Below are 21,298 nucleotides of genomic sequence, written 5' to 3' on the forward strand. Positions count from 1 at the left end.
CTTCGGTCTGTTTTGTTCACTGTTGCCGAGAGTAGTGCCCAGCAGAGTGGGTGCTCAGGCATGGTTTGCTGCGTGAATGACTGAAGAACTGTAATTGCCTTGTGAGGATTAGAAAGTCACCAAACAGTCCCAGCTCCGCCTTGTGTAAGCTATGTGACTTTGGGCGAGTATCAACCTCTCTGTGGCTCATAAGGTCCTAGGGGATTCGAGTACGTTGGTGTCCGTGACCAGGCCAGGCAGCTCTTGGCCATGATGACTCTATCATGGTTGTGCCAGAAGCAGAATAGCTCTGGGATTCTGAGACTCAGCATCAGACCCCTCAAATATTTAATGTCTTATCTTTCCTCTTCTGCTATATTACTTTAAAATAACAGCCACGTGTAGCTCTGGCTCTTCCCCACCTCCCAAGCCTCTGAGCTTACATCATCCTGCTCTGTTAAATGTCTCCTGTTCTGCTGAATTAGCCTATCCCCTTGGCCATCAGACACCTGTGTGCCCAGGTGAGCTGGCCACCCCTTCGCTGACTCTCAGGAGAGACTCACCATCTTCCTGGCCAATGATAAGTGGGTCATGGAAAGCCTAGGTGATGGAGGGGGTCCACATTTCCTACCTCAAGGGTGCTCACCTTCAGGCCAACCAAGTAACCCAAGAGTCCAGAGCAGCCTGAAACACAGAGGGAGCCTAGGGGTTAGTCTCTGTGGAGTGAGGAGAGGGAAGCCTCAGATCCCCCCAAAAGGCTTTGTGATTAAAGCTATGAGGGTGGTGGAGGGAAGGTGAATTCTGAGTCAGACAGACTTGGGTTCAAATCCTTGCTCTGCCACCTTGGGTAGGTTATTTTACCCCTAGGAGCCTCAGTATTTGTATCTGTGTAGTGGGGATGCTAACCCTTCTCTGTGGGGTTTGTGAGAAATGGATGACAGAGAATGAACGGAAACCACTGAGTATAGTGCCTGGAAAATAGTAGGTGCTAAATTAATGCTCATTTCCTTCCCCCAGGCAGTTCATATCATCTGTGCCAAGTAGACTGAGCTGTAGGAAAGAAAGGATGTGAAGAGGGCCTGTGGGCTTTGGTGTCAGAGTTACTTCCTTTATCCAGACAAATGTGTTCTGATGAGTGTAAGGACATTGGCCAGTGCAGGGCTGGCTTGAGAGCAGGCCCGCCTCACATCTCACGCTGGTGTAAGGTGGGGCCCAGGACCACAAGATAACCCCCAAACGAAGTTGGCTCCCCTGAGGTCAAACCGAGTTCAGGACCCCTGGGAGTTAGAGGGAAGGAGCCTGATAGAAGCAGGAGAGTAGGGAGGGGAAAACCCAAGACAAATGAGATTATCCCCAGGAATCAAGGCACTTAACTGACCTGTCTAGTCCCAGAGGGGAGACAAATGAGATTACAGGCTCCAAGGCCAGCCCAGTCTCGGGGAGGGGGGTGCTCATTCCATGGGAGACAGAGAGGGCAGGAGCCCCTGGCTCTGCAGATATCAAGGCCAGAGCAGCTAGGTCCCTCCAGACCTGGGGTGGGGGTGAGGGTCCCTCCTGAATGGGGTGGCCCTGTGTAGCAGGCTCATGGCCACGGGGAGGGGGGCAGTGGTTGTTCTCAGAAACACCTGGGTATAACCTAGGGCTTATGACCTGGGGTTGGAGGCCTGCTATCTGCTGCTCCTTACTCACCCATACATAGCCCCATCTCAAGCAGCCATCTTCCAGCCAGGACCCCTGCTCCTCTCTCTGTAAAGTGAGAAGGGGCTTTTTTGGTTCTCATTTCTGCTGTTATTAGTCTTTGTTTCTGAGCTTACCTGTCTGATTCTCTCCCTCCTAACTGCCCTGAACCTGATAGGCACAGACTGCTGTTAATACATACTTGTCCTCTGATTGGGAAGTGACTGTGGATCAGGGCTGATGTGAAGTCGTTATAAGTCACAGGTTGCAGAAGGTTTGCTCCCACATGCCTTGGAGGATGGATTAGCAGTGGCTGTATGGAACCCAGTGTTATGAAGGATCCTAAAGTTCAATATAGACTCAACAGAAAAGGGAGCTGTGATTGATTAGTAATGTCTGCTTGGGTAGGGGAAGGAATGGGCCAGCTCCTCAACCCCAAGAGCAGACTGATTGTCACGGAGGGGTGGGGAGGGTTGCCAAGTGTACCCCAGAACATCAGCCTCCACCTTCAAGGGAGTGATGCCTGCTCCCTGTTGTGCAGAGTTACAGACGACAAGTCAGGGAGCACAGAGGAGGGAGAGCTTCATGACAGAGGGGGCATTTGAGGCAGGTATTTAAGGGTGACTGAGAGTTGAGAGTCCATGAGAGGAGGAAGGGCCTTCCAGGCTGAAGGAACAGCCCCAGCGTGTGTAGGGCAGGCGAGGTCCTGGTGTGCTTGAGCGGTGAAGCAGTGCATCGGTCTGAGCCCAGGGCTATGGTGGGAACGTGACCAGCCAGGGAGTTGAGGACAGGTTAGGAGGAGCACTGGCCTTCCAGGAAGGAATTTGAATTCTGTGGGAACCGTGGCAGTTGTCTGAGACAGGCGTGGCACAGTCAGAGGCTTGCCTTCAGCAGATGCTACTATGAGGACAAAGCACGGTATACTCTCCTTACCCTTAATTCATTCTGTAGTGCCCTCTCCGTGTTTGGGGAACATAGCCTTCATCCTTCCCCCATCCAAAACATAAAAATAATATAAAAAGGCCTTGCAGCCTGCCACTTTCCTGCCTGAGTTTCTGGCCCACCCCTGGTCCAGCAGGTAAAGACTCACAGCTCCCCATGAGTGCATGACATGCCAATCCCAGGCCTCACCCCTCAGTGCAAATAATAATAATAACAATAACAGTCATCTCAGCAAGCAGCATGGGCCCAGCAGGGCTGCAGAGGAAGCTGTGATTGTCCACCCCTTGCCAGGAAGATGGATATGGCCTGCTGCTAAGGGGCTGAGGCCACTGTGGGCATGTGTCACCAGCCCTGTGCCTCCCAGGGAGGGGCATTTGCAGTCTGCTGGACAGATCCCTGCCCTGACTGGGGTTCCTGGCCTCCAGAACAGGGTTCACTGCCCGAGGATGGGGTACTTGGGCCCTGGGATAGGCTACATTGCCAGTGATGGGGTACATGGCACCCAAGGTGGGATACACTGCCCAGTATGTGATGCATGGCCCCAAGATAGGGTACTTGAAGCCAAGGTTGGGTACATGGTCCCAGGATGGGGTACCTGGCTGCCAGGAAAGAGTCTTTGGCCCCAAGAATAAGGTACATTGCCCCAGATGACCCCCAGGAGAGAGTACATGGCCTCAGGATAGGGTACAGGGCTGTCCCTGAGAGAATGGACCATCAGCCAGTGATGCCCCAGTATGATTCCACCTGCATCCAAAGCCAAGTGCTTCTGGTTTGGGCATTAGTAGGTTTTGATTAGCCATGCTTTTCCAGGTCCATTAGTGTACATAATTAAGAGTTGGTTTGCTATATTCTCTCCTCTTGTCGTGGCTCAGAGATCTACGTGACTTTTGGGGGCTGTCTTTCTCCAACACCTCTCAGCAGTTGGCAGCATCCATTTATTAACCCAATGACTATTTACTGAGTGCCTCCATGATGCCAGCCCCATGTTAGGCTTAGGGATACAACAGGGAACATGGCAGGCCAGGCTGCTGCCCCCATAGAGCTAACATGAATGTGTGTGCGGGGAGGGAGGCAGATGGGCTGGGGAAGGTAGTCAGCAAGTCAAGTGAATAAACAAGATCATTTGAGATGAGGTAGGGGCTGTGAAGACAGTGACGTGGGGTGTGAGGACACAGAATGACATCTCTTTAGACAGACTCTATCTATATGATGGGGTATGTGAGTTACCTTCTCCGAGAAGGGAACTCATGACCTGAGAGGTGAATAATGAGTAGCATATAGTGACCTCAGGTTGGAACATTCCTGGCAGAGGACACAACCAGGGCAGATGTCCTGAGGCAGTTACAGAGTGTTCAGGAGCAGAGGCAAGACCGTGGCAGAGATGGGGGTGAGTCCAGGGGCCACTTTGTGAGATGCAGTGGGGGGATTCTCGGGTCAGGTCACCGGGGCCTTAGATGTGATCTGGTTTAAGTTTGGGTTTTTAAAAAAAAATTATTTTAATTGTGGTAAAAGACACATAACATAAAATTTACCATCTTAGCCATTTTAAAGTATACAGAGTGTTAGGTATGTTCACAGTGTTGTGCAGTCAATCTCCAGAATTATTTTCATCTTATAGAACTAATACTGAACCCCGTAAACAACAACTCCCATCCCTCACTGTCCCCAGCCCCTGGAAACCACCCTTCTAGATTCTGGCTCTGTGAGTGTGACTCCTTTAAGTATATCATGTAAGCAGAATAATACCACTGCTGGCTTTTTTGTGACTGGCTTATCAGCATAGACAGCATAAGGTCCTTGGGTTTCATCCACGTTGTAGCATGTGTCAGAATTTCCTTCCTTTTTAAGGCTTAATAATTTTCATTGGATGTAGGTGAGAAACCATTCCAAATCCGGGTAGAATAAGAATATATACTTTGGGATGTCCGAAGAATCAGAGTAAGTGTTGATATAGGATAGGGTCCCCTCCTGCAGGGTCGAAGAAAGTTGTATTTAGATTTCGATCTGTTAATAGTTTTGTAATGCCAGCCGCTAATACAGGAAGTGAGAGGAGCAGTAGCATGGCGGTGATTAGTACGGATCACTCGAATAGGGGGGTTTGGTATTGTGACATTGCAGGGGGTTTTATATTAATAAACGTTGTGATAAAATTAATAGCTCCTAAAATTGAGGAAACACCTGCCAAGTGTAGAGAAAAAATGGTTAGGTCTACTGAGGCTCCTGCGTGGGCTAGGTTGCCTGCTAGAGGAGGGTACACGGTTCAACCTGTTCCCGCCCCAGCTTCGACTGTGGATGATGCCAGAAGTAGTAGGAAAGAGAGAGGGAGGAGTCAGAAGCTCATGTTATTTATTCGGGGAAATGCTATATCGGGGGCACCAATTATCAGAGGGACAAGTCAGTTACCGAACCCTCCAATTATGATTGGTATCACTATAAAGAAAATTATTACAAATGCATGTGTGGTTACAACTACATTATAGATCTGGTCGTCTCTGAGTAGGGTTCCGGGTTGACCTAATTCAGCGCAAATTAGCAGGCTTAGGGCTGTTGCTACTATGCCAGCTCAGGCACCAAATAGTAAGTATAGGGTACCAATATCTTTATGGTTGGTTGAGAATCAGATCAGATCAGATCAGTCGCTCAGTCGTGTCCGACTCTTTGTGACCCCATGAATCGCAGCACGCCAGGCCTCCCTGTCCATCACCAACTCCCGGAGTTCACTGAGACTCATGTCCATCGAGTCAGTGATGCCATCCAGCCATCTCATCCTCTGTAGTCAGCGGTTAATGAACATGGGTAGAATGGCTGAGTAAAGCATTAGACTGTAAATCTAAAGACAGAGGTTTAATTCCATTTTGTTTATTCATTCTTCTATCAGTGGACACTTGGGTCGCTTCCACCTTTTGACCATTATAACTAAAATGCTGCTCTGAACATGGGTATATAGTGATTTAAGTTCCTCAGGGTTCCACTTTCCACCCATGACGTAGGCTGAGCCCTCACCTGAGTTGGGTTGCTTCAGAGTGGAGGGGGCCAGCCTCTCTGGGTTACCCTTCCCGGTGAGGTAGGGGAGGCCAAGAACAGAGAATCCTCCACAAGCACCGATTGAGCTGAGAGCCCTAAGACTGAGCCTTTAAATCATCCTGGGGCCAGAGGAGCTTTTCTCTGCATCCAAAATGTGAGCCATAAACCAGACTGACTTACAGGCAGTACTCACTGGTCTGGTTGTTTATGGCCAGCATCCTTTCTGATTGGTTGATGCCTGTACTGGGCCTGTTGTTAAATATTTGAATATCACCCTGCTATAAACCAATCTCAGAACTTCTAAACCTGGCTGTGTTTCAGAATCTCTTGCAGGGAGAATGGAAGCTGCTGTTTAAACGTTCACACTCTAGGCTCCCTCCGCAGCCTATCAAGGAGCAAGGCTTGGGAATCTGTATTGTAACAAGCACACTGGGCGATCCTGATGGCATAGTCTTAGGGGGTCTTATGAAGCAGAAGCAGGTCTTGTGATGAGAGTTCAAGTGCAAATAGTTTGTCAGGGAGGAGAGTCCAGGAAACACAGGTCAGGGAGTAAGAATATGAGACTGGGAAGAGAAGGAAGACATAAAGATGCTTCATCAACCAAGTCACCTCAGTGGGCAAATGGACATGAATCCCATGGGGGAACTTCAAGAGCTGGTTTGGAAAAAAGCCTTTGAGTTACCCCCTGAGAGATGAGGGATCTAGGGCATTTGTCTACCAACTCTTTATCTGCCATCTTTTACCAGTCATTCATTGAGTGCTCTAGCAGAGGCATTAGTTCCCTGGCATAAACAGGCCTGTCCTGTGTATGGTTGAAGCAGTCTCTGGTGGTCAGAACCCTTCAGGACTGGCAATTGGCAGTGAGGCTGGTATGTGTGGCAGTGGTATGTAAGGCATAGTGGGCAGGGTACCAACAGCATCGGCTATGGAGGACTGCCGAATTCCCATCACTCCACATACAAGGAGTGGTAAGCCCCTGTGAAACAATGATTATCCTTCTTACCACTGAGGAGAGCTTGAGCAAGCTCCGGCAATTAGTGATGGACAGGGAGGCCTGGCATTGCTGCAGTCTATGGGGTCACAAAGAGTTAGACATGACTGAGCCACTGAACTGCCTGACCACTGAAGAGAATTTCAAGGCTCATCCATTGTTGGCAGAAATGTAAATGGTGTGATTACTATGGAAAACAATTTGGTGGTTCCTCAAAGAGTTAAGAGTTTCTACAGGACCCAGCAATTCCACTTCTAGATATATACCCACCACCCCACCCCGCCCCGCCCCAGAATTGAAAACAGATGTTCAAACAAAAACTTGTCCACAGGTGTTCATAGCAGAAATTATTCAGAGTAGCCAAAAGGGGGAAACAACTCAAATGTCCATCAGCTGATGATATGGGTAAACAAAATACAGCATACCGTACAGTGGGGTCGTCGTCCCAATAAGGAATTAAGTACTAATATATTAGCACAGGGAACTCTGCTCAATGTCATATGGCAGCCTGGTTAGGAGGGGGAGTTTGGAGAGAACTGATACATGAGTACGTATGCATGTCTGAATCCTTTTGCTGTCCACCTGAGACTCTCACAACATTGTTAGTCTCCTGTACACCAATGAAAAATAAAAAGTTAAAAATCCTAATACATGTTACAAACGGATGAACCTTGAGAACATTATTCTGAGTGAAAAAAAACCAGCACTTACTGTATGGTTCTATTTCTATGAAATATCCAGAACAGGGAAATTTGTAGAGACAGACAGTGTGGCTTAGGAGTTGCCAGAGGCTGGGGGAGGAGGGAATGGGGAGGAATGCTAATGGGGATGGGTTTCCTTTTGGGGTGATTAAAATGTTCTGGAAACAGATAGTGGTGATGTTTACACCACATTGTGAATGTACCGCATGCCACAGAATTAATTAAAATGATACACTTTATATTATATATATTTTACTACAATTAAAAACAAGAGCTCCAGGTATTGCATAGCCTGAGTTGCAGGGTCTACCGTTTCCCAGGTGGGCAACAGTGCGTGGTGTGTGCCAGGGTCCCACAGCCGGAATGGCTCTCCTGAGGGGCTGCTTCCGGGGGCACTGAGTGGGAGTTGGGCCCCACAGCTTGGCCTCTTTCCTGTCTGAATGGTGCAAACAGAGGTTGCTGGAAGCCTCCCTAATGGGGAAATGAGTCCTGTGTCCTGGAGAGCCAAAGCCAGGCCTGGCTTCTACAGAATGGCAGGCCAGCTGGGCGGGGGAGTATGTGCCTAGCAGGAAAATTGCGGGGCGTCTTGTCTTAAATATAATATTAAATTGGCACCTTTAATTAGTACACTTAGAAAAGGTCACTAGCAATTACCTGGGATACAAAGAAGGCGTGAGCAGGCAAGAGCCCGTGAGGAAGCCGAAAAGGACCATTTTGAGCAGCACATAATTGAGGGGAAAATGGATAAAAGTCCAGAAAATTACAGGGTGGGTGACAGCAGCTGATGGCCCCATCCCTGTCCTGCCCAGCACCCCCCTTCTTGGGAGAGCCTGAGCATCAGGCCTGGGAGAGCCATTTGGGATACTGGGCTAAGTTGTGTGACCTTGGGTGGAGGGGCCAGTGTGGCCTTTCTGAAACCCCATGGACCGGCTGGGAGCTTGGCCCCATATTCTCCACCTGGGCTGGTCCCTGAAGGAGGTTGAGAAGTGAGATTTCCAGTCCAGGGGGCTACCATGGACTTGCTGATGTATTGTAGACAAGCAGGGCCCCCATGGGCCTCAGTTTCCTCATGTTGAATCTCCCCAAGGCCTTGGGAAGTAGCTGTATTCCTTATACTTTGCCACTAAAGGACCCCTGAGGATATCAGAAAGGTATCCCCGGAAGTCAGCAGGAGGCTGGAAATTCTTTTATGGTTTTAGATTATATCTTTAAAAATGAATTAAATATTATACTTGCATTATATTCCCATTTGTCTTAGTATAAAACAGTTGCTTGTCACCAAGTGACGCAGATGCTTTAGGGAGATGTGCTTGGTTTTTCTATGACTTCACATATCTCCTCCTTCCCCTCCTAGGAAAGAACACTGTACTGGGAGTCTAAAACTTGGGCTTAAGTCCTGACTCTGTTGCTCACTGTTGTACTTTGGGCAAATTGCTAAATGCTTTCAGTTTCTCCACTTTTAAAATGGGAAGGGAACTCCCCAAAAGATCTCTGATTTTTTTGCTCCATGATTCCACTCCTCCTCCTGCTTCTTACCTCCTCTCATCACCTTGGATGCTGCCATGTCCTACTCTGATGTGTGATCTCGGAGAGGCTATTTTGCCTTTCTGGGCCTCAACTTCCTAATCTGTATAATGGGTGGAAAAACGACTACCAAACAGAGTTGTTGAGAGGATTTAGTGAAAGAACCCATGTGAATGGGCTCACATTTCATGTCTGGCATTTCATAAGAGCCCAATGCTTGCCCAGTATCTTCTTTTTCTGAATCACTTAGGGCCTGATAGAGTCATGTCCATGGAAGTCCTGAATCTTGAGTTCACATATCAAGTGTTGAGATTTGTAAGATTGTGGAAACAAATGGGGGCACTGGGGCAGAATGCCTGGGCTTTGAAGTCCTACTCTACCATTTGCTAACTGTGTGGCCATGGTAAATTACTTAATCACTCTGTTACCTTATTGTTAAGTGAGGACAATAACAGGAAAGATTGAATTAGATATTACACAGAAATCCTTAGCCAGGTATCTGGAATGTGGTTAGTGCTCCAGAATACTGGTTCTCATAGTCATGTTAGAAATTCTTTCCCAAGTTGACTTAGAAAAGCTCATCGGCATTCTTTTCTAAATAAAATCCCAAGTTTTGAATCCTTCCTTCCTTAGCTAGATCATCAGAGCTATTCAGTAAATATAAGAGTCAGTATATGGGGCAAAAAAGAGTGCCCATCCCATTTTATAGGGTAAACTGAGGCTTTGAAAGAAGTGATTTGCTGAAGGCCATGGTTCTAACCTAACTGCTTCGAGAATCAGATGGAAACTGCAGACCCTCCCTGCAGAGAATGAGAGACTGTACACTCAAAACATTTTTCACAGTTCTTGGAGGTTTAAGGACCTCATGAAGCTACAGTCACCACCTAATCCAATGCCTGGGACCTCCTAGTTTTAGCACATCTCCTGGGAAACGCCTCAGTTCAGTTTAGTTTAGTCGCTCAGTCATGTCTGACTCTTTGCAACCCCATGGACTGCAGCATGCTAGGCTTCCCTGTCCATCACCAACTCCCAGAGCTTGCTCAAACTCATGTCCATCGAGTCAGTGATGCCGTCCAACCATTTCATCCTCTGTCATCCCCTTCTCCTCCTGCCTTCAATCTTTCCAGGATCAGGATCTTTTTCAATGAGTCCATTCTGTGCATCAGGTGGCCAAAGTATTGGAGTTTCAGCTTCAGCATCAGTCCTTCCAATGAATGTTCAGGGTTGATTTCCTTTAGGATTGACTGGTTGGATCTCCTTGCAGTCCAAGTGACTCTCAAGAGTCTTCTCCAGCACCACAGTTCAAAAGCATCAATTCTTCAGCGCTCAGCTTTCTTTATAGTCCAACTGTCACATCCATACATGACTACTGGAAAAACCATAGCTTTGACTAGACGGACCTTTGTTGGCAAATGTCTCTGCTTTTTAATTAGGTTTGTCATAGTTTTCTTCCAAGGAGCAAATGTCTTTTAATTTCATGGCTGCAGTCACCATCTGTAGTGATTTTGTAGCCCCCAAAAATAAAGTCTATCATTGTTTCCACTGTTCCCCATCTATTTGCCATGAAGTGATGGGACTGGATGCCATGATTTAGTTCTCTGAATGTTGAGTTTTAAGCCTACTTTTTCACTCTCCTCTTTCACTTTTATCAAAAGGTTCTTTAGTTCCTCTTCACCTTCTGCCATAAGGGTAGTGTCATCTGCATATCTGAGGTTATTGCTATTTCTCCCAGCAATCTTGATTCCATCTTGTGCCTCATCCTAGAAATATGAATGCCTCAGTCCTAGACAAACTTGGATGGTTGGTCACCCTACCTGAAGGCTACCTGAGGGGGCTGCTGTGAATCCCAGGGGAAGGTGACCTACTCTAAGACTTCTTAGGCTGGGTTAGGCCAGGCATCCTGATGCCCAGGGTGGCCTCTGGCCAGGGCTTTGTTTCTTGGTGAAGGCAGCACCTCAGTCCTCTAATTGTGGACAGGAGCTAGACTTTGTCACCTGAATTTAGGCTGGAGTCCCCTGATGCTGCTTCATATCTTCCTAACCTCTGTGTACTCCAGTGTACACCACACAGCCAGCACCTAATCACTGTTGAATGAGTGCCAGGTTTGTAAAATTTTCTGAATTAGAACATATTGCTTCCATTTGTAAAAGATAGAAATCCAACTCTACTTAGGAAAAAAAAAAAAAAAAAAGGAAGGAGTGATTTATTAGCTCACACAGCTGAGCAGTCCAGGGGATAGAGCTAATATCACGTATAGTTGACTGCAAACCCTCAAACCATTAGGAATCTCTCTCCATGTACCATTTGGCTCTGTTTTCCCCCTTGTTGGCCTCATCTTCAGCCAGGCTCTTCCTGTGGTGTCAAAGATGGCTGCCAGCAGGACCAACCCCAGGGGAAGAAAAGCACCTCTCTCCTATTTGTTTCAGTAGAAGTGCCAGGTTTGGCTTTGATTGGCTAGCTTGGGTCACATGCTCATCCCTGACCCAATCACTGTGATCAGGGAGATGCTGTACTCTGATTGGCTAGGGCTACTGTAGTGTGTCCGGTCCCATCACTTCATGGGAAATAGATGGGCAAACAGTGTCAGACTTTATTTTTTGGGGCTCCAAAATCACTGCAGATGGTGACTGCAGCCATGAAATTAAAAGATGCTTACTCCTTGGAAGGAAAGTTATGTCCAACCTAGATAGCATATTCAAAAGCAGAGACATTACGTTGCCAACAAAGGTCCGTCTAGTCAAGGCTATGGTTTTTCCTGTGGTCATGTATGGATGTGAGAGTTGGACTGTGAAGAAGGCTGAGCGCCGAAGGCTTGATGCTTTTGAACTGTGGTGTTGGATAAGACTTTTTTTTTTTTTTTTTTTGGATAAGACTCTTGAGAGTCCCTTGGACTGCAGGGAGATCCAACCAGTCCATTCTGAAGGAGATCAGCCCTGGGATTTCTTTGGAAGGAATGATGCTAAAGCTGAAACTCCAGTACTTTGGCCACCTCATGCGAAGAGTTGACTCATTGGAAAAGACTCTGATGCTGGGAGGGATTGGGGGCAGGAGGAGAAGGGGACGACAGAGGATGAGATGGCTGGATGGCATCACTGACTCGATGGACGTGAGTCTGGGTGAACTCCGGGAGTTGGTGATGGACAGGGAGGCCTGGCGTGCTGCGATTCATGGGGTCGCAAAGAGTCGGACACGACTGAGCGACTGAACTGAACTGAACTGAAGTAGTGTGTCCATCTTGGAACATAAGAATTGAAGGGCTGTGGCCTTGTGTTCATCTGAGCCACATGGAGAACCCTTTCTCTAAGTTAAAAGAGGATAGGTGGAAGTCACAGAACAAGGTGAATGATAGTTCCCTGTTAAACACTGTGACAAGTGACCAGGGCAGAGGCGGGGAGCCTGGGGTGGATACAAAGGGGTCCTGCAGCAGTCGGTGACCTGCTGGTGGTCTGTTGGGCGACTGCTCCCCACAGGAACTCAGCTACCTGAGTAAGGTGCTCAGGAATGGACTAACCTCCTGTTTTTGTCCTTTGCTGTCCCCTGTGGGTACTTCAGGTTCCTCTGTGACCCAGTTGCTGGCTCGAGACATGGACAATGACCCCCTGGTGTTTGGCGTGTCTGGGGAGGAGGCCTCCCGCTTCTTTGCTGTGGAGCCTGACACAGGCGTGGTGTGGCTCCGGCAGCCACTGGACAGAGAGGTATGACCCGCCTCGACCTCCGCCCCAGTCCTTCCCTAGGGAGGCAGGGGCACAGGCTAGAGGAAAATGGTATATCGTCTTCTCACCCTTAAGCAGAATCTTCCTGCCTGAATGGTGTCCCTCTTCCAGGGCCAGTGCTGATGTCTACATTTGGCTTTAGAATGGGGTGGTTGGGCATGTCTCCAAGTAGGGGGCAACATTGGCTAGGCAAGAGGGACAGTGACCTTGGGTACATCCCCTGTAGGATAGAGGCTCCATGGGAGCCACACTTGTCGTTTCCATGTGTGTGAAAGACAGTGGCTCAGTTGTGTCTGACTTTTTGGAACCCGTTAGACTGTAGCCTGCCAGGCTCTTCGTCCATGGGATTCTCCAGGCAAGAATACCGGAGGGGGTTGGCATAAACCAACACAATTCTGTAAAGCAACTAAAAAACTAATTAATTAAAAAAAAAAAAGAATAATGGAGTGGGTAGCCCCTCCCTTCTCCAGGGGCTGTTCTCAATCCAGGGATCAAACCCAGGTCTCCCATATTCTGCACCGCCCCCCCCCACAACAAATGCTCCCCCAAAGGATATTTTCCAGAGACACAGGAACTGATGACAGTAGCCTTTAGCAAATTAAAGTAAGAGTTTGAGCAAACCCACCCCCTCCTTTCTCCTCACATTGAAGTGGCCACACTTTGCTTGAGATCACACAGCAGATTAGAGACAGAGCCCAGATTAGAACCCAAGATTCTTGACTTTTAATCTTTCTTGACTTTTAATTTATGGGAAAGATCCATATTCTGAACCTACTTCTCCAATCCAAAAGACAATGCTTATTTGTAGGGAAGCCTTCAGCTATCCAGTGCCAGACCAGCTCTTAGGGCAATGCTGGAGGGTCTCCACCCCCATGTAGGGCTCTGGACTCAGGGCCTCAGCTCGCCTCCCTAATTCTGTTCTCTCCCTCCCTACATTTTCTTTCAGACCAAGTCAGAGTTCACAGTGGAGTTCTCTGTCAGCGACCACCAGGGGGTGAGTGTCCCCCAAGGCCCCTGCTGCCCGGGGAGGCAGGGTCCCTGGGCCTTCGGGTGGAAAGAGGCCAGAGGCTGAGGCCGACATTAACTCCCCATGCTTGTCTTGCCAGGTGATTACAAGGAAGGTGAACATCCAGGTCGGGGACGTGAATGACAATGCACCCACGTTTCATAATCAGCCCTACAGTGTCCGCATCCCTGAGGTAGGTGCCCCTGGGATCACACTCGAGGGACATTTGGGGTCTGCTGCTCTGGGGCCACCTGGGAGTAGACTGATGCTGGGGGAAGCACAGCTCCAGCTCCTTCTCTCCTGCCCACTCGTCAGCCCGGGCATCTGCTCTGGGCACACTGGTGACCAAGCCAGTACCTCTGAGGGGGCTTGTCTGCTGGTTGCAGAGAGCAGGTTGGTGGCAGCCTCATGCCTGAGAGAGGGCCCTGGATAAATCCCCGAACTCTGGCCAGAGTCAGGGACAGGACAGAGGTTGGGAGAGGCAGGTTGAACCTCATTTTTTCCATTCACAGCGTGTGGGCCTTGGATGGGTGGGGTGGCAGACTTAAAACCCCAGGCCTCCCAGCTTTGGCCAGAACAGTCCCCCCAGGATGCAGGGCACGTGCAGTGACTGGAAGGGGCTTTCTTTCTTGAACCCCACGCTCGCCCCGCTGGCTCGCCAGCCGTTGGCTCCTCTGGGTTGTCTGTGTACTCTGAGTGTATTTACATGAGTGCATGAGTGTAAAACCAAGCCGTTGCTGGTAATTGAGAAGTACAAATTATTGCATTACGAACGGTTCGATTATAAGCTGGCTGCTGGCCCCTGGGTTCTCATTGCTTGCTGTCCCTCTCCCTGGTGGCTGATGGCAGGCTTCTGGGCTGGCAGTTAGTGATTCAAAGACCTTGAAGGTAGTGGATAAAGAGCTTCTAACTGGGTGTCCCTCAGGCCTGCCCTAGGGGCTCTGGGTTGGACAGCAGCAGTAAAGGGTGAGGATGGGAGATGGTATCCACTAGGGAGAGGCAGGCTGCCACTGTGGCATTGGAGTTCTCCCCCTTTATGTTATTGGATAAGGAAACTGAAAGAGCTCTAGAAAATACCTATTTAGTTTATAGATGAGAAAAGTGAGGCTCAGCGTGGGAGAGTGACTTGTCTAAGGTCACACAGCCTTGACTTCCAGCTTCCTGACTCCCAGGGCAGCCTCAGATGCCTGAAGGATGAAGAAATCTGGTATCATGCTCCCATGTTCCTGTTGTTGGCCCTCCTTACTCAGCTGTGAGTCAAGGGTCCTATGCTTGTGCCAGAAAGAAGACCAATGTGCAGGTGGGGTACACCGGAGGTGCTCATGCCCTCCCTGATGGAGTGGGACACAGGGACAGAGACCCTGCAATCCCAAGCACAGGGGCACAGTGCCCTGAGCTGTGGCCGACATGCCCAGGATTGCAGCTTGGCTCTGGGCCCCTGCTCATTTGGAAGTCTCCCTAATTTAATTAAGGGTCTCTACGTGCCAGCCTGCACTCCGGGCCCAGGCTTAGAAACCAAGGGCATGGCTCGGAGTTAATGAGCCTTGGACCCATTGCTCAGCTGCCATCCTGGCAGGCATGTCTGCCCTCTGCCTTCCCTCATAGGAGTGGCAGACAGCAGCAGTGGCAAGGGGATGAGGGGTCGCATCCCTGCTCTCAGCCTTTGGGCTGGGGCCAGCCTTTCCTATCTCCCTTGCCAGGAGAAAATGTGACCTCCAACACTGCCCAGTTGGAATCCCCCGGGATTCTCCAAAGGTCTCTGCCTCCAAGGAGAGAGCCTCTTCAGTCGTTCATTTATTTAACAAATATTTATTGAGTGTCTGCTGTGAGTGTGGCGCCATGCCAGGCTCTCACTGCACAAAGACCTAGGAGGCCAGAGGAGTATATAATGACGGGAGCCAGAGCCAGAGGCCAGAGACCCCAGGCTTAGCCCCTGCTCTGCCCCTAGATTTCTGGGTCCATTAGGGTGCGTCATTTAACCTCTCTGGGCCATAGTCCTCCTTCTTTAATAAAAGCAGAGGACAGGTGAGATAAAGTGGCCTGCCTCCTGCCCATCTGATGAGGAGAGGGTGGGCCAAGAGGGGCTAGCTCGAAGGACACACAGTCCTTGGAGGCAGGCCCATGTGGTTTACTCACCTGCGTGTAAACCTCCCTGGGCCACTTCAGTGGCCTGATATTTGATGCCCTGCTCAGGGCAGCTCCATGTAGCCAGTGGGGATGCGGTGTCAGCTGGATGGAGGCCTGGCCACTCCTGACCCAAGGTGGTTTGGCACTGACCAGCCCTGCCCTGGGGTGGTCATCTGAGCTAGAGCTTAGCTGCTGGACTCAGGTCCCAGCTGGAGTACCAGTTAAAATTCTGCTGGTCCTGGCCCAGGCTTCAGCCAGGGATCTCCTGCTTACGTGGAGGCCACCCTGGAAACCCCAGGCCCTCACCCTTGAGAAGCATGATTCAGTGGCAGAGGCCCTGTGGGTGTGAACAGGGTGAGAACACAAACCAGAGGAATGAGGAGGGGGCACTACAGACCCCACAAGGCATCAGTCCTCAGAGGTTACCAGAGCAATCAGAGAAATCTCGATAGGCTTCCTGGAAGAGGTGGGTTTCCAGGAGAAGCTCGCCAAGGTGAGCAGCAGAGTTCCTGTGTTATATGGTGGGAAGAGGTAGCCTGGAGGTCAAGACACCTGGGTTCTAGTGCTAACAACTAAGACTTTAGATCTGTTTCTGCCCCTCTGATGGCTTCAACTCCAACAGCTGTTAAGCTGAGGCACTTGGCCAGGTCCCTTCCAGGACTGACGTTCCATGGTCTGAGTAGGAATCCAAAATGAGCAGCTCCTTCTTATCCTCCAGTACTTCATTATTCCCTGAAGGGCTGGCAAAGATCTCCAGTGGCTCCCTCCATCCACTTAGCTCCTCTCTTGGCAGTCCCAGCCACCTGCATGTCATCCCTAACCTTCCTGACCTCCACTCCCCCGAGCCCTAGGAGTCTTGATAATATTGGGGTCTGTTGTGCCCAGAACCCTGGGATAGGCAGGAGGAAGAAGTTACAGGGAGGTAAATTCTAGGTCTACATAAGGAAGAATTTGCTGGTTGAAACTTTCACAGTCTCCTCCCCAGCCCTGCTGAGGGATGTACTGAGCTCCGCATCCCTAAAGTTATGCGAACAGAAGCAGAAGCCCGTGTTTCAGAAGCCATCTAGTGCTGAGTATTCGAGAGGTGATGAATCAGAGGCTCCCAAACATACCCCATCAGAATTTCCTGGGGAACTAGTTGGGCTGCATATTCCTGGGCCCCTGCAATTCTGAATCAGTGGGGAGAGCTGGCCCAGGAAGCTGCATTTTTAACCCCATGGTCACAGCACGCCCTGGGGATAACATCTGCGGCCGTCCCCACCAGAGGGCTTCTCAGGGCTCTCAGCCTGTCCATAGCTGCCTAGAGACATCAACCCGTGGGGAATCACGTCCTCAGGCCTAGCACCTGAGCAGGTGGGAGGCGGGTCAAGACCAGGCTCTGCCCCTTTCCTAGAGAAGTTCACTGGCCCCCTGCCCTCCCAGACCTGCCCCGTCTCCCTCCGAAAGCCCGTGCCTAAGCTGGGCAGGTGTTTGGGTTTGTTTGTTATCAGTTCCCCTCCTGCCCACCCCTCTCCCCTCACTAAGCTGTTCTACATGTAATTATCCATTTTATCAGGGTGAGAGGCCCTGCAATTCACTTGTCGAAGCCCTAACGAGGCAGTGTGGATGCTTTCAAGTCTGTAAAGAAAAGGGAAATCCTGCTAGAATTGGCAACTTAATTCACCAAGCCAGCCTCGACAGACCTCATTAAGTCCCCGTGTATTCATTTCAGGCTAATGGCTGTCATGCTGACTGCTGTTTGATTTGCTGTAATAGACTTTTATGGCGTTCCAATTTGCTCAAACGTGTTTGCCTGTGTCTCTGCCCAGCAGCGCTGCTCCAGCACCTCCGTCAGGGGTGCATGCCCACCTCGCTGACCTTCAGCACTGCCCCGTGCTCCTCCTCCTGCCCCCACCCCTCAGCCCTTCAGCTGTGCCCCAGGGAGGTGGCTCTAGGGCCTAGGTGTTTGGGTCAGAGGACAGATGGTGCCAGGAGGCTCCCTGGGCTCAGGAGGGCCTCTGGAGTGTCAGGGTTGGCCATGTCATTGACGTTCCGAGAAGTTCAGCCTCCTTAGCTGGGCTTTTAGCCATCTGGCCTCCACCTACCTTTCTCAGCTTATCTTCTGGTATTCCTCCACATGAGTCCTCCTGTCAGCCAAGGGGGCTAAGCCAGTGCCTCTGAGCATGTGTCTCTGTGCCACTTTTCTTTGTAAAACACATGTTGTACTGTTCTAACTAGTTCTGGAGTGTTTTCTTTCTTCTTGCAGCCTAACTCTATTCTGCCTGTCCTTCAAAGCCCAAATCTGATCCACCGTGCTTTGATTCCCTCAAATTGTTCGAAATGAACACAAACATTTGTTGAAAGCTATGGAGCGGGGCCCAGGGATTTTCAGTTGGCTTGGCAATTCAGGTAGAAAAAACAGATTCTGCTGTTTGTCGGCTATATAACTTTGGAAGGAACTTAATCTTTCTGGACCTCAGTTTTGTATCTATAAGATGGGCGACAGTATTTCCCTTGTGGGGTTGTTGTGAGAGCTATAATAATGCCGGTAGGAAAAGCCCTTAGTCCAGTTTGTGGCTCATAATATATTTGGTGAAATACTAGTGATTGAGACCAGGGTCTTTGTGCTCAGGGAAGGTAATGTTACAGGGAGAAAAGCAAGTAAGTAGATGTCTGACTACCTCTAAATGTATTAAATGCTATGGCAGCTTAGAATGTGCAAAGTGGGATGGAAGGAGTAGACCTATGGAGTGAACTGTGGAAGGAGTGAACTGGTCTGTATATGGGGGCTATTCGTATGGGACCTTAGAGGATGAGTAGGAGTTTGTTATGCAGAGAAGCAGATTATGTTGTCTCTGAATATCATATACTTTCTGAGATCCTCTAGTTTTTTTCTATATGTTGGAATTTCCCAAAGAAGGAGGTAAACTCTAACTCCTGACCAGAGATCCTGTTGAGGTCGGACAGTGACTGTATAGGTATGTGTGTCCCTTGCAAGTGCCCCCTGTTACCTTGTAGAAACAAATTGGGCTGGAAGTGGGCCTTCTGGCTCCCTGCCCAGCTTTCTGTGATGGACAGGTCCTGTGTAGATCTTGGTCACCCCCGGCTTCAGGTAACAAGATGGGGATGCGGTTGGAGGTGGGAAGGAGTGGGGCTGATATGAGTCAAAAGGGACCTGAGAGACTGAGAGTTCTTCTCAGATCCTCAAAGATGGCTCCGAACATGATCGGAGCCAGAACCCAGGGTTCCTGGCCCTGGGTCCAGCGAGGTCACACCATCTCTCCATATCACTTAATAAGGACAGATGAAAGTCGCTCCTTGTATGTTCTTCCTAGGGATGGGAAAACAGGGAGGAGAGTATTCTTGATAATCATTTGTCAGTGAAACAAAATAAAGAGTTCATTTCTATGATGATAATAATAAGTTGGTGTTTTGTTATTGAGAGCTTCCTGTGTGCCTAGTACTATTCTGGTATGGGCACTGACTGAGCCCTCACTTCGTGGGGTAGCCACTCTTGTCCCCGTTCTACAGATGTGGATATGAAAGTAGAGAGGTTATATAAGTTGTCCAAAGCCAGGCAAGGATGGGGCCAGGATTCAGGCACAGGTCTGATTATGTGACCTTCAGCAGGTAACTTCAATTCTACCTACAAAATGGAGATAATTATGCATGCCTTGCAAAATTATTGTGAAATTGAAGTATAAGGGACCATGTATGAGAATTGCTTAGCCTAGAGCCCAGGGTAAATGCCCAATAAATGGTCATAGTTATATATTGTATGTCCATCTCTCCTGCCAGACAGAGCAGGGACAGAGCTCAAGTACCTGTGCGTCCTCAGTACCCAGCCCAAGATCTGGCCCTTGGATGTGAACTTCACAAATGGGCAGAGCCCTGCTGCTTCCTCTGCCTCTTAGGTGGTTGGAAGGACAGAAGGATTTATGCCAAGAACTCACTGCTGGCGCTTACTGATGCCCACTGTTGCCTGCCAATCCTTGAACCTCAGCCATGCCATCCCATGTGCCCTGGGCATGTGGGGAGCCCAGAGTGGCCCAGAGCATGCGGAGGTGGACTTGCCAAACTTATTAGCCCCACTGGGCCCTATGGCAGTGCCCCCAGCTGCCCTCCTCAAGGTATGCCCATCAGACGATGAATGATTTATAAACTGCATCCTCAGGCTGCAGAGAAAAGTGGGGATGAGAGGGACTCCCACTGGCTTGTGTCTGCCATCCCCCTAAGGTATCAGCTCTGCTCACAAGAGTGTCATCTCCCATGCCAGGAGAGGCAGCCCTTTGACAGGCCCTATTAATTTATACCCTGGGGCCACGGTGCTCGGCGGCCCCCTCTGCATCTATAACTACCCGCCTATTGATCTGGGAGAGCGAGACCAATTGGTCATCTCAGGGGCCCTGGATCCTGCTGGTCAGAGGCAGAGTGGGTGGCGGCCCTGGGCCACGCCTCTGTGCCCCGCAGTGAGCACCCCAAGGTGCCTGTGTCCTTTCTGGTCCCCTCCTGCAGCACAGTGACCGGTCCCTAGAACTCCTCCCCTCTTGAGTTGGTGTCACGGCCTGCAGAGCAAGGACAGCAGGCCCTGGGCTTGTAGCATGAAGTTATGCACAAGCAAAGCAACAGCGCTGGGTGTTACAACAGTCTTGAGGTGTGTGTGTGGTGGTGTGTGAGTGTGTGTGCACTTAAGTGATGTCTTCTCTGTGCCCTGGTGTTTTCACTGTCTTTCATTTGTCCTTATGACAGCTCTGTAAGTTAGGGGACAGTTTTTCTTCCCATCTTCAGGATGAGAGAAACTGAGGCCACCACAAGGTCACTGCCTTCCCTAAGTTCCCTGGTGTCAGATATTCTTGCAACTAGAGCCATAGTCTTGCTGTCTCTCATCTTGCAGCACCTTTGCGTGGGTCTTTTTGCCACTCTGCCATTACCTGCTGTGGTTTGCCAAAAGTTACCCTGATTTAGACAGGATGCAGGGAGGTGAGCTGGGGACTCTGGGCTCTGAGCACAGGCTTCCCCCCATGCAAGGCTGGGACTGGCCCATAAGCCCTGTGCCCAGGCTGTGGGGGTCCGGTGAAGAAGCTTCACTCAGAGCCCTCTGCCGGTGGTCTGCAGTGAGGACCATCCCAATGGTCAGGACCCAGCCCTGGTCATAGTGATGCACCTTCTGCATGACCTGCTGGGTCAGCCCCGCAAGGCAGCCTCCAAGATTTCCGACTCCACATCTACATGCAGCATTGTTTGTGAGAAGTAAGAGACTGACACACGTGGGTAAACGCCAGCCTGCTCCACCTGCCTGCAGGGATGATTCAACAACTTTCTGCCGTCTCTTCCTTGAGTCTTAGGTGCCCAGGAGGGAATAAATGGAGTCCCACAGAATCCAGGCCCAGAGAGCTCAGCCCAGCCACATAGTTTGAAGCTCCTTGCTCCCTCATGCCCACTGTGGAGTGAAGCCCAGGACCCCCACCACCCCCATCCCCCGAGACCCCTGTGGCACCTCCTTCCCTGCCTGGGGTGCGTGGCCAGGGCTGTGGACATTCGCCACCATTCTCAGCATGAGGAAAGAGGACAGTGAAGGAGCAGGAGATGGAAGGAGCCCATATGTAATTAAAATTATTATTTTGTTTGAATGGTA

At 49.9% G+C, this 21,298-nt stretch overlaps 1 protein-coding gene across 10 annotated transcripts in view; it reads left to right on the top strand.

Moving 5' to 3' along the window:
* The window catches only part of CDH23 (cadherin related 23), a 436,720-nt gene that overhangs the window by 100,878 nt on the left and 314,544 nt on the right, over positions 1-21,298 (top strand). For all 10 annotated transcript variants that reach the window (XM_025284698.3, XM_044942219.2, XM_044942217.2 and 7 more), the window contains exons 4-6: positions 12,391-12,533; positions 13,498-13,545; positions 13,658-13,750. In XM_025284698.3, coding sequence (XP_025140483.3) covers positions 12,391-12,533; positions 13,498-13,545; positions 13,658-13,750 — 284 coding nt within the window. The remainder of the gene's footprint in view (positions 1-12,390; positions 12,534-13,497; positions 13,546-13,657; positions 13,751-21,298) is intronic.

This window comes from Bubalus bubalis, chromosome 4 (genome assembly GCF_019923935.1).
Source record: "Bubalus bubalis isolate 160015118507 breed Murrah chromosome 4, NDDB_SH_1, whole genome shotgun sequence".
Lineage (NCBI taxonomy): Eukaryota > Metazoa > Chordata > Mammalia > Artiodactyla > Bovidae > Bubalus > Bubalus bubalis.